Below are 12,321 nucleotides of genomic sequence, written 5' to 3' on the forward strand. Positions count from 1 at the left end.
TTGTGTGACGTCGGTACTGCGTCATCAGCAATCCATCAATTTTTATTTTATAAAGTCTTGCGTTTTCCTCCAGATTTAGGACGATGCTCGTTGGTTGTGTTGGTTTGGGTCGCCATGATTTCTGCTGGTTCTGGTCCACTGTGGTTTCAAGGAAACACCTACCAGAACATTCTGGAGGACTTCATACTTCCTTCTGCTCACCAGATTGATGGAGATGGCTTCACTTTTCAGCAGGTCGTGGTACCAGTCCACAGTGCCAACATCTGCTTTAGTAACCATGGTAACACCAGCAAATGGGCCTGACCAGAACCAGACAGAGAATCCATGCAGGAAGGCGAGAGCCGACCCGAAGTGAACTACGCTGCTGCTTGGGCCTCAATAAATGGATTCAAGCACAAACCACAGATCAAAAATGTTTGAGAATGAGTTTTATTTGATGGTTTCAGAATAACTGGAAAGTTTGTAAAAATGTTTTTAAAAAGTGTGATTGTGTTACCATGGTTACAATCAGCCGAGTTTCAGTTTGTCCATGAACGTGTCTGATGTTCTGAACACAACTGACCAACATTTCAGTGATGTCCTAATTTATTCAGATGGTCGTTTATGACCAGGAGGAAATACTGCATGGACGAGATCCTGGAATCCAATGGTCAATAAAAAATAAAATTATGAAAAACTAAGATGTAGCGACATCTGGTGGCAAATTTAAGGATTGCAAAATGAATATTCATGTGTGATACATGGTTATTGAAATAAAATGGCACTGAAGTGAGTTCTAAAAATATATAGTATCATTTGTAGGTTGTGCAATAAAAAAAATATGAAAGTTGGAGTAAAAATGATGATTTTTACACGATTAAAGTGAAAAGAAAACAAAAGCAGTTTTACAGCAAATCATCAGTTTATTTTCTGCATCTTCAAAAGCAAATCAAAGAAAAGTTAGAAACTGAATGAAATCAGTCCAGGAAGATCCGAGTCTCCGCTGTTTGTTTGATTCTTCACAGTAAAATTCACATTTACAGAATCCAACAAACAGCCTCTGAACCGCAAACACCGCCCCCTGGTGGTGAGTCAAAGACAACAGAAACCCCGCCCATTTAAGACCAAACTGGAATAAATTAGCTGCTTTATTTTACAGAAACCAGTGCTTCCAGTTCAACCACTTCCTGACCCGATGGTGGAGGTTCTGGGTCCAGACGGGCCACTGAGAGAGAAACCGTTCAGCAGGCTTTAACTGGACCATTACTCAGAAAAACATCCAGATCACCTCTATAAGAGCCCAGCTTCATGAAACAAATCATAAAATACCCGATGACCCTGAAGGCATCACCACAAGCAGCCGCAGACCTTCTTTAATCCACCAGGCTGCAGATTTAACCTGTTTTTATTCTGGATTAATCCAGATTTCAGGGAGAAATCATTAACGGTATAAAAATTCACTTTATTCAATCAAATGTAGAGATTTTCTGATCAGATATCAGGATGTTTGGTGAAATAAATGTAAGAGAGAAAGTTGAGATTTTTCCAACATAAAAAACTAAAAGATTGATGGAAAGTTTGAAAGTGATCCAAACGTTGACGGCGCTCCACGTTTCAGATTTAATCCCTGAACCTAAAGAAAAGCAGGCGAGTGGAGAGCAGGCAGTAAACAGAGGAGATGAAGGCTCATCGGGTCGGAGCTGCGACTGACCAACCAACCAACCAACCAGTGTTGGACACCAGCTGCTCCCACAAACATCCTGAAGCTGAAAGTGAAACATGAGCCAGACAGAGAGGAAACAGCAGGCAGCGCCGTCTCCAGGCAACGTCAGCAGTTTCTCACTAAGGCTTAAAAAACAAAACAAATCCTCTCTGGTTAGAAAAAACAAAACAACCTTTAACTGAAAAGCAGTGGAGTCGTGTGTGTGTGTGTGTGTGTGTGTGTGTGTGTGTTTGTTCGACAGTTTCTAAGCTGAAAGTGGAGCCAGCCGTCGCTGTGCTTGGCACTGGTTCAAGTTCCTCAGCAGACAGACAGACGGACGGACTGAGCGCGCTCAGACAGCCCTCAGTCCTCCTCTTCCTCCTGTCATGGCGGACAGATGAAGGGTCGCCGTGGCGCCCGTCACTCGTCTGAGCCGGCCGAGCGTTTCTGGTTCCGCTTGCGAGGAGATCGTCTGGGAGAAGCTTTGTCTGGAGAACGAAACGAGAATCTGGGTGAACAACCAAACAAGAGCTGGAAACATCCGGGGTCACCGCCCAGGCCGAGGGGTCAACCGCCAGGCCGAGGGGTCACCGCCCAGGCCGAGGGGTCAACCGCCAGGCCGAGGGGTCAACCGCCAGGCCGAGGGGTCAACCGCCAGGCCGAGGGGTCAACCTTCAGGACCAGGGGTCAACCGCCAGGCCGAGGGGTCAACCGCCAGGCCGAGGGGTCAACCGCCAGGCCGAGGGGTCACCCGCCCAGGCCGAGGGGTCAACCGCCAGGCCGAGGGGTCACCCGCCCAGGCCGAGGGGTCAACCGCCAGGCTGAGGGGTCACCGCCAGGCCGAGGGGTCAACCTTCAGGGCCAGGGGTCAACCGCCAGGCTGCAGCTGACTGAATCATTACAGTTCCAGATTTAACAATGGGATGAAATCTAGACCCGGTTTACAGATTTAAATCCCAAATCTTGTTCTGCAGATAAATTATCTGAATGGATTATTAAAGAATTTTAATTCTGATGAAGATCAAGTGTTAACAGGGATCCACTGGATTCCTATAAAATCCAGTTTGACAGAAAACAGGATTTTAGTCCCTGATGGCTGAAGAAGCTCTCAGGTTCTTAGATAATGACTTTCTGAAGAAAATATTTTATCAGTTTAAACAAAGTTTCTCTGATTCTGAAGGATCAAATAGAAAAAAGCTGAAATGTTGAGAAGCAGCAGAGAAACGGAAGGAATCCAGGAGAGAAAGAGATCCAGAGTAGAAGGAATAAAATGGATCACAGAGCTGCAGAATCAGCTTCCTGTCACACACACACACACACACACACACACACACACACACACACACACACACACACACACCAGGACAGAAGCATGCAGCAGCCTCACCTCTGCGGCTCTGCACTGAAGACGCAGGAAAAACGACAGCAAGGAAACAGAGAGAGAGAGACAGAGGAAGGTAAGTGGACCACAAGCTCTGAGGGTTCAAAGGTCAGTGCGGGGGCGGCCTTGGACTAGACCACCTGACCAGCAGCAGTAGAGCTACGTACTGATCTGGTTGAGCGTCTCCTGAGGGATCCAGCTCAGATCCACGTCGTTGTGGCTCGACGTTCCCGTTTCCACCTTAGGAGCCGGGCGCCGCCTCTGCAGACAGTCGGAGGTCAAGAGGTCAACTCAGGTCAGCAGGTGTTACATCATTATCATCAGAAATTTATTTACATGATAGGAATTTTCATTGATCATTTATCAGCCTCACAATAAATTCTAATGAAAGATGTTTGGGAACTGAAAGCGTCCAGATCGCTGATGGTTTTAAGATTTTCTCCATAAAAACATTAAAGTTTTGTTCAGTAATTATTATGATAAACAATGTTGAACAAAGAAACATAATAATTTGTTTCTTTGTTCTCAGAGATCAATAAACTGTACAGAACATTTAACACAAACTGGAAGAAATTTTAAATATCAAAAAACAACCAAAACCAACAAATAAAAACATAAATAAAATGATTATTATGTTTCTGTAAACTAAACCAAATATTGATCATCAGAATGTAAATGATCATTTTAATTGATCATGTGATTAATTGATGAGACACAGTCACAACCAGCAGCACTAACCTGTGTTTGACCTTTAACCTGTGAACAGGGTTCAAAGGTTAAAGTTCTTCTCAACATCTAAACAGGAAGTGATGCGATATTTTGGACGTTCGGCTCACTAATCTGTTAAATTAATTAATGACATGATGGATGAAAACAAGATCAATAATTTATTTATCTGGATGATAAAAGTTTTTATTCTGCTGTTTTCATCTCAACTGGACAGTTTTGTTTACAGATTCTTCATAATTCATTTCATGAGTTATTAATTTGTTTGTTTATTTATTTTGGATATTAAAATTTCCTCCAGTGATTAATGATTATTAAAGTTTATTGATCTTTCAGAATCTGTTCTTTCATTATTATATTAGTTGAAAACAATATTATGGTTTCTCTCTGTAGCTACTGGTCAGCAGCCTGACCTCTGACCTCTGACCCCTGAGCGTCTCTGACCTTTCTGGACTCCAGCAGCTGATGAAGGCCGACGATGACGAGCAGACCCAGACCGGACAGGAAGACGTACATGAAGATCCTGGAAGCAACAGAGAGGAGAAGTTAGACCGGCTGGACCAGAACCAGAACCGGAACCAGAACCAGAACTCTGCAGTGTTTACGTTTCTCCGTCCAGCCCGTCCTCCCTCTCAGTGATGGTGACCGTCTGGTTGAACACGGCGTCCTGGAAGACGTTTCCCTGCAGGTGAAGAAGGAGGTGAAAGGTCAGAGGTCAGCAGCAGGTTCTGGTCTGGTCGGCCCAGCCGGTCCTTACGCTGCTGTCCTTGTAGTTGAGGTTGATGACGAGTCCAAACGGCCGGCCTCCCATGGGCTCGGCCGGGATGAAGGAGTACTCGAAAGTGGCCTGGCGGCCCGGTGGAACCACGGTGCCGAGCTGCAGCGCCGTGAAGTTCTGGATGTAGAACTGGTAGTCCTGGCAACGACACAACCGGGTCAGATCACAGGGTCCCGTCTGCAGCCACCGGGCCGGGTTCTACCGGGTCGGGTTCTACCAGTACCTGAGGGTAACGGAAGGAGGCGTCCAGAGAATCCACCAAGAAGTTCTCCCCTCCCTTGTTGGTGAAACCCAGAAGGAACTTCACGATGTTGTTGGCCGGGAAGTCTGGAGGGGAGAGAACCAGGGTTAGAACAGAACCGGGTCAGAGAGAACCAGGGTCAGAACAGAACCGGGCCAGAGAACTGGACCAGAACGACAGTCACCTTCTCCTTTGACGAACAGGATGGTGGTGTCGGCGTTGGGCGAAGCCTTCACCTCTCCCACCAGCGCCTCCTCTTCCTCATCTTTCTCCTCCGTCTGAACAGAAACAGGAAGTGAGGTCACAACCAAACCAGCTGACTAATAAAATTTAAATTCTGATTTTATGAAACATTTGAAATGTTTTATGTCTCTAACAAGAAGTTGAGGTCGATCCAAACCTCACCAGTTCTGTGTTTTCATCGTCTTCTACTTCAGCTTCATCATCCTCATCTTCAGCCGTCACATCGTCCACAACATCTTCATCCACAGCCTCAGCCTCCTCATCCTCCGTCAGATCCTGGGCGCTCACCACCGGGCCTGAAGATCACAGAGAGAGAGAAGTGACAAACTTTTTAAAACTGTTTTAGTGTTTAGTTTCTGGAAACTAGAGCAGGACATCATCTTCATCAACATGATGAAGATGATGAGCATCAGACAGAAAGAAGGAAATAAGATCTAGTGACCCAGAAACAGAGGATTCCTTAAAATAGATAGAAATGGAGAACAATTTAAATAATGTGATAAAAAATATGAATAACTGAATTTTGGTTTTGATTATATAGCAAATAATTAGCAGAAACATCCAATTATGGACAAAACACACAGAAACATGTAGTTAATTTACATTCACTTAGACCAAAAGAACAACAAAATAAGGCTTTTGGTAATATATATATATATATATATACAGAGAGAGAGAGAGAGAGAAGTTTATCACATTCAGTGGTTATTAGAAATAAAGTCCACTGTGTTGATTTATTATGGTACATTATTCTTATGGGCTCTGCGTCAAACCGGATGTGAACTTCAGTACTGATCACACAGCTTAAGCTCTTAGTTTACACCTAATAATTATACTTAAACTGCAAATCAATAGAAAACAGAGAATAAATTTAAACTACTTCATTCTGAGATTATTTCCTAAATGAGCAGCTCGGAACAAACTGACCCGTTTTAATCTGAAGACGCCTTTTAACGGCGTTTCCTACTTTCTGCTGTTAACATATACATATTACTGACCTGAGGTGTAGTTTAAATAGTTTAGTGTTGCATTAATATCTGAGGAGGCGACTTTCAACATGTTCGCACTCCGGCTAACAGCTAACACTAAGGACACGTCAGTCTAAACACGAGCAGCAATTGCTTTCATGACAGCAGAAATTAATATATTAAATGTTAAATTACCAACACTTGCTGACCAGAAAAGACCAAGATACCATATCAAACTGTTAATATTTTCATAAATACGCATTTTATGTAAAAATCATGGCTTTATTGCAGTTAACCTGCGTACGGCCTAGCTCTCAATAGCTAGTTAGCTCCACTGCTAACATCAGCATGCTGGGATAACCTCCGTCTAAACCTCAAAACAGGCAACTTAAAAAACTCACCTTTGATGAGAATGGTCACCGGGAAGGCTACCAGCAGTAGCAGCAACAGTTTAGGCATAAACTTCAACATTTTCAAACAGGAATCAGTGCGTTCTCATTCAGTGTCGGTCAGACTGCAAGGCTGAAGCGCCTCCGTTCCCAGGTGACTTCTTCTGCTGCGGAACAAGAGGACGAGGGACGGGTTGGCACGAACATCTGCTGCCCTCTGCCGTCCACGCACATGTATTACAATATGAATACAATAAACGGCCAAATAAATGAATACATAAATAAATGTACTTTGAGCTAAAGGGATCTAATTATTCATCGAGAAAAATATCTCAACACCAAATTCCCTGATAAAAACGTAGATATTTTTATACCTTTCTTTATTAGAAATAAATGTAAATCATGTAGAGTTGAGCTGGAAAATTTCAGACCAAATATCAGTAAATTCAGTGGCAGACCTAGAAAGTATACATCTCTAAAGAATAACAAGGCTGTTCATTTTAAATTTTATTATTTTTTTATTTTATTTCTCTCACATGGAACAGTTATAATAAAAACTGAAAAGAGTGATTGATCATTCCAAATAAAATCTAAATAAGTTGATTATAATCTGTGTTAATTTACAGACTATTAATGACATATAACTAATAATACAGAGAATGCCAAAAATCCTCAAACCAAAATAAAAAGAAAGTCTCAAAGTGTCTCTCAAAAATCAACACAGATATATTCAGCAAATCATACCAGCTATTTTCCAGAAAACCAAACATTATAAATGTTCTCCAGCTTTAGCGATGCATAAATTCAGAACATGATCAGATGCATTCATCACAGCAAGACAACAAATCCATAAAAATACGACTTACTGGAGACAAATTCAAATATTCATGTCCAAAATCAGGAGTGAAGATATTCAGACAAACAGAAAAGTTTCATGTTTTCACACAGTTTCAGTCCAAACACACATAAAAAAATTCAGTTATCTGCACATAAAAATGTTAAAAATAAAAAACACACAGAGGTTAATGTGGCCGTTTCTGACTGAAACTGAGACTTTTTCATCTCTGTAGAAATTATTGAACACAGAAATTAGAAAACTAAACTGGTTATCAGACTGAGGATGAACTCTCTCGTTTCTCTGCTCTCCATTCCTTCTGATAAATCCCTTCAAAATAAAAGAGCCAAAAACAAAATGTGGAATTTTTAAAATCTTTCTTCGTTTTCATTTTTCTCCTAACAAAATGTGCTTACATTACATATTTACTGGTTTTTAAATGAATCCAAACAGCATTTTTCTGTTTCTGCTCTAAAATCACCAACTGGGGAAAATTCTACCTTTACTGCTTTGTGGATGAAACTGAGAATAAAAATCTACCTGAAACCATTAAACAACCAAAATATGACATATTCAGTTTATCATTTAGAGAAACATCTGATCCGGTAGAACCTGAAGATATTCTGATTTTATGAGGGAAAATGTAGAAAAAAAAAATCTTTAAACTTCTTGTTTGAACTAAACAGAGAAAAGCTGAACTGGTTTCATCCTGGGAACCAGTAAACCATTAAATACAGGCTCACTGGTTGTTAATGACTGAACCCAAACTGAACTGTGTCCTCAATGCACTGTAAAAATATGTAGTTTTTTATTAAATATGTTTAAATACAGGAAACATGACAGATATTTTTACTTGCTGCTGTTGCAGAGAAGCAGAAATTGATCCAGAATTTCATTTTAATTCTTGTTTTTGACAGAATCTCTGTTTCCTCTGCTGTCTGTTTCTTTCTGTTTCTGATCATCCAGAGTTTTTCCTTCTCTCCAGGTTCACAGTTTGGATCAATCTGTCCGACTTTACAAATAATGATCTAATCTGTTACATAATGTTTATAACTTTAGTAAGTGAGGAGGCATCTTTATACAGGATGCTAATAATTAAAATGAATTAATAAATATTAATAAAACAAAAATAATAAACATTAAGTTGTCAATTATTTAAATTTGAGACGCTAACTGAGATAAAATCTTTATATTGAAGTCAGAGTGAATTCTCCTTTCATTTTTAAAAACATGAATAAAAGTTATAGAAAATCAGCCAATAAAACATAAACATGTTAATTACTAAATATTAAATAAGATTACATAATCTGGTATTATAATCCAGTGTCAGAGTGGATGTAGCTTCGTTTGCTAACAGCAGCTTTACGAGGGAAACGTTTTGTTTCACTTTGTCTACTTCTTTCACTGAGAAAGTTTAGTGGAAGGAAAATCATCCAGATCAGATCTGAGTGAATCAGTGTGGTCAGGGTGAGCGATGTGTGGAGACGGGTTAGAGAAAAACAACAACAAAAAACTGACAGAGGAAGAAATATCACAGAAATTCAACCTGAAACTTGGACTAGACCACCTCTTTCAATTTGTCTCAGTTCATTTAACCATCAGAGCTCTTTTTACCCTCCAACTAATTTTCTTTCCTGTGGTTGGTCAGACCCTCAGCCTCTCTCACACATCCTCCTCTTCCTCAGTAACCTACCAGGCGTCTGATTGGCTGATGACTAAAGGTTCAGCGGAGAACATGTTGGACGTCATTTCTGCAGCTGGTGGAACAAAAAGGAACCCTGAAATAAAAACATCACCAGCATCTGAAAGTTTTCACCCTGAAGGACGCCGCCTCTTCCTCTTCCTCCTCCTCCTCTTCCTCCCTGTTCAGTTGCAACACTCCACGTAGTTTGCGGGCAGCATGCCGGACTTGCCGGTCCGCTGCACGGTGCCGTACATCCAGCCCTCGTCGATGGGCTGCGCGTTGACGATGACGTCTCCGTCCCTGAAGGAGACCTCGTCGTGGTCCTGGGCCGCGTAGTCGTACAGCGCGCGGTAAACACGCTGCAGGGGAACAGAGACAACCTCTGAGAGGAGGGGAGGCCGTTTCCTCTCACGTCTCCAAAACCTTTTCAGGAATATTCAGCCTTTGTTTCAGGCAGAATCACTTACTTTCTGCTGCTTTAGGATTTTATGATTTTCTTTTTTCATTAAACTGTTTCCAAAATTTACAAACAGAAAAAATAGATAAAATAAAACAAATATTTTTATTCTTTTTAAAACCTAAACAGCTCAAGAGTCAGAAGTGGAGTAGAAGTAAGAAACGCTGCCACCTGCAGGCAGGAGTTAGTATCACTTCAAACCAATGTTTTCTCCAGTGATGCAGAAAATTTTCAACAAACTCACAATTTTAAATTAGAGGATAAAAAATGCAGGATTCTGTTAATTTTGAGTGAAATTCTATGAAAATCTGGAAACACTGAATAAAGATAGTTTGGTCTAAATGAGGGTCTTCAACCTGCGGCTCTTAATAACTGGAGAAAAATAATAAAGAACCAACTAAAGTTTGTTTGATTCTAAAAAACATGAATAATTTTAAGTTTCTTGGAATCAGTTTGACCAAAAATAACTTTGATTTGAAGTGTACAGACACAAACAGGAATAAATAAACTGTAGAGTAAATAAAGCAGTTTTATAATATTTTCTATAAATATTAAAAACTTAGAGAAGAAAATGTATCCACGCAATTTATGGCCAAAGTTCAGGATCCTTTTGTTGTTCTAAGATATTATAACAGAAATAAAATGTTGTTTTTCTTAAACATGAAAATAATTATTTTATATATTTATCAAATATTAACAGCAGGTTTTTAAATCTGTTTGGAGGCTGCAGCCCTTCTGATCTGAACATCCCATAATATCTCAGGCCGTCGTTGTCCAGTCCAGTCCAGTCCAGTCCAGTCCAGTCCAGTCCAGTCCAGTCCAGTCCAGTCCAGCTCCTCTGCTGGTTGCTAACTGGTTTTCTCCCATAACAACCAGATCTCAGAATGTGTCGTTACACATTCTGCAGAAACAAAACGACGTTTTTCATATGAAACCTTCAGGAACCATTTAGTTTTGGTCGGCATCCTGATCAGGGTGTGAATACTTTATGGTGGTGTGTGTCTGTCCCTGTCGGAGCGGAGTGTGTGATGCGGCGCTCGGCGGCGTACCGATGTGGCGGAGTGCGGCGGCGAGGTGACGGATCGGACCGACGACATGCTGGTCTGATGCATGTAGCCATGATGGAACTGCTGCTGCTGCTGGACGCCCTGATGATGATGATGATGGTGGTACGCACCGGGCAGGACGGGAGCTGGACACACACACACACACACACACACAGAGGAGGTCAGCTTCCTGCAGCCATCCCATCCTGTCCTCTGAGGAAGACCAAGGTGAGTCTGTCTGAGGAAGACTCGGGTCAAAGGTTAGAAATCAGGTTTTCTGCTTTCAGGCCACAGATACCAGGAGTGCTGCTGCCGCTGCGGTCCCAGAGGTCAGAGGTCACAGAGCTGGCAGACTGCTGGGACAGCTGGCTGCTCGGCCTGCGGTCGGCGCGCTCTGCCAGGCGCCGCCACCAGGTGGCAGCGCAGCACCAAGATGAACCAGCAGCCACAGAACAAGACGGAGAGAGAAAGAAAAATAATTCAGGATTTATGGTTTGTAGAAACAGCAGCTGTTAGTCGAGTTAATATGAAGAAACACGATTATTAATTATTCAAATCACTGGTGTTACTGGAACATTCAGCTGTTAAAGGAATAGATCAGTTATTTATCAGTTATTGATTATTAAACGATCCATTTAACCTCAAGTTAAACTGTTTTTGTCTGGACAGGAAATAATCAGATTCCTGCAAATTTTAATGATTTTATTCAACAGTTTCTGTTCCTTTTTCAACACCAAACATATTTTATTTCAGATTATATTTAAATGTTATAATTAGGCTGTTTTATTATTTTATTATTAAAATGTTTCACTGCACTGTAAAACACACGAGTTTAAAATGGAAAAAGAAAAACAAACATTCTGTCCCAAAGTTAAACTTAACTACAAATTTATAAGTTATTACATCACAGCTGAATTTTAACTGAATCTAAGAAACTATAAATTAACTTTGACTAAACAGTCCAGTCTGAACTTTAAGATTTTATTCTTAAGGTTTGATTATTTTAAGTGTGAATTATAGTTTTTTCAAACCAAAATATTTATTCTGGGATTCTTGTTTTAACCATTTTCTTTTTTCTATTTCCCAGTTTTCAGTTTTCTTCTTTTGTTCTAAATAAAGAACTTTTTTCAGATCGTTTTCACACATTATGACATTTTATTTCCATTTTCTACGTTGTTTTGTGGCTCTATAATTCTCTGTTTTGTTTTATAAATGACATATTTTACCTTTTGATAATTATAATGAAGCAAACAGAACAACATGCTGGTAGCATCGTGCTGATTTAACGGTGATGTTTCTAAATCCAGTCGTGTTTAAACTGAAACATTTTGATCAGGTGAATTAAAGCTGAATCAGCAGATCCACATGCTAAATGATAAACGTGTTTTTAGTTGTTCTGAAACATTCGCTCATCTACCCGACATCCTGCGCAGACTTTTGGACTGAATGTTGTCCTCTACAGGGTCAAAGTCAAAGATGGAGCCTGGATCCGTCCGCCACACCTTCAGGTCTTCACAGGAGGAAAAACATTATTTATAAACCGCTTTAGTCTGAGTTATAACTGCAATAAAACCAAAAAAAGAGAAAGATGCTCCAGTTTGTGTTGAACGATCCTGAAAACAGATCAAATATTCAGAAAGAATCTGATTTTAGAGTAACATTTGTAACGAGGATCCAAGAATGAAAGAGTTAGAGGAAAACAATTTTCTATCCAAAACATTCAGTCTGAAGACGAATGGAGAACGATGTGAAGTCAGAGCAACAGAAACATTTTACTGGTAGGAAGCAAAAGGATAAAGTGATAAAATGTTCCTGTAGAAATGATCTTTAGGTGGTGAAAAGTTGTTAAAAAAACAACTTTAATCTGATGAGGCAAAACAATCTAGAACCAA

At 40.6% G+C, this 12,321-nt stretch overlaps 2 protein-coding genes across 12 annotated transcripts in view; both read right to left on the reverse strand.

The window, feature by feature from the left end:
- Nucleotides 1-882: 882 nt before the first annotated feature.
- Nucleotides 883-6,626, reverse strand: ssr1 (signal sequence receptor, alpha). Of its 2 annotated transcripts, XM_044105168.1 has the most exons (10): nt 6,420-6,613; nt 5,213-5,346; nt 4,992-5,085; nt 4,790-4,893; nt 4,546-4,704; nt 4,394-4,470; nt 4,233-4,311; nt 3,230-3,323; nt 3,069-3,083; nt 883-2,169 (listed from the first exon to the last, which is right to left on the reverse strand). In XM_044105168.1, exons 1-10 carry the CDS (start codon nt 6,487-6,489, stop codon nt 2,102-2,104), a joined length of 894 nt encoding a protein of 297 aa, XP_043961103.1. In that variant the 5' UTR covers nt 6,490-6,613; the 3' UTR covers nt 883-2,101. The 2 variants fall into 2 exon arrangements, with proteins under 2 accessions (XP_043961103.1, XP_043961104.1); XM_044105169.1 differs by lacking the exon at nt 3,069-3,083 and having other exon boundaries at nt 6,420-6,626.
- Nucleotides 6,627-6,905: 279 nt separating this feature from the next.
- The window catches only part of nebl (nebulette), a 52,084-nt gene continuing 46,668 nt past the window's right edge, over nt 6,906-12,321 (reverse strand). For 8 of the 10 annotated variants that reach the window (XM_044104889.1, XM_044104883.1, XM_044104880.1 and 5 more), the window contains 4 exons: nt 11,847-11,939; nt 10,728-10,823; nt 10,433-10,575; nt 6,906-9,285 (listed from right to left, as the gene is read on the reverse strand). In XM_044104889.1, coding sequence (XP_043960824.1) covers nt 9,109-9,285; nt 10,433-10,575; nt 10,728-10,823; nt 11,847-11,939 — 509 coding nt within the window. In that variant the 3' untranslated portion in view covers nt 6,906-9,108. The remainder of the gene's footprint in view (nt 9,286-10,432; nt 10,576-10,727; nt 10,824-11,846; nt 11,940-12,321) is intronic. The other 2 variants (XM_044104890.1, XM_044104879.1) reach the window with 1 other exon arrangement.

Source organism: Gambusia affinis, linkage group LG21 (assembly GCF_019740435.1).
Source record: "Gambusia affinis linkage group LG21, SWU_Gaff_1.0, whole genome shotgun sequence".
Lineage (NCBI taxonomy): Eukaryota > Metazoa > Chordata > Actinopteri > Cyprinodontiformes > Poeciliidae > Gambusia > Gambusia affinis.

What these genes read in the sequence shown, in the direction of transcription:
- ssr1 (XM_044105168.1), bottom strand. Translation starts at nt 6,489, where the DNA reads ATGTTGAAGTTTATGCCTAAACTGTTGCTGCTACTGCTGGTAGCCTTC. An exon ending in CCTCCTTCCGTTACCCTCAG is followed by an intron (nt 4,705 to 4,789) that starts GTACTGGTAGAA and finishes TGTCGTTGCCAG; the next exon opens with GACTACCAGTTCTACATCCA. An exon ending in TCAACTACAAGGACAGCAGC is followed by an intron (nt 4,471 to 4,545) that starts GTAAGGACCGGC and finishes CTTCACCTGCAG; the next exon opens with GGAAACGTCTTCCAGGACGC.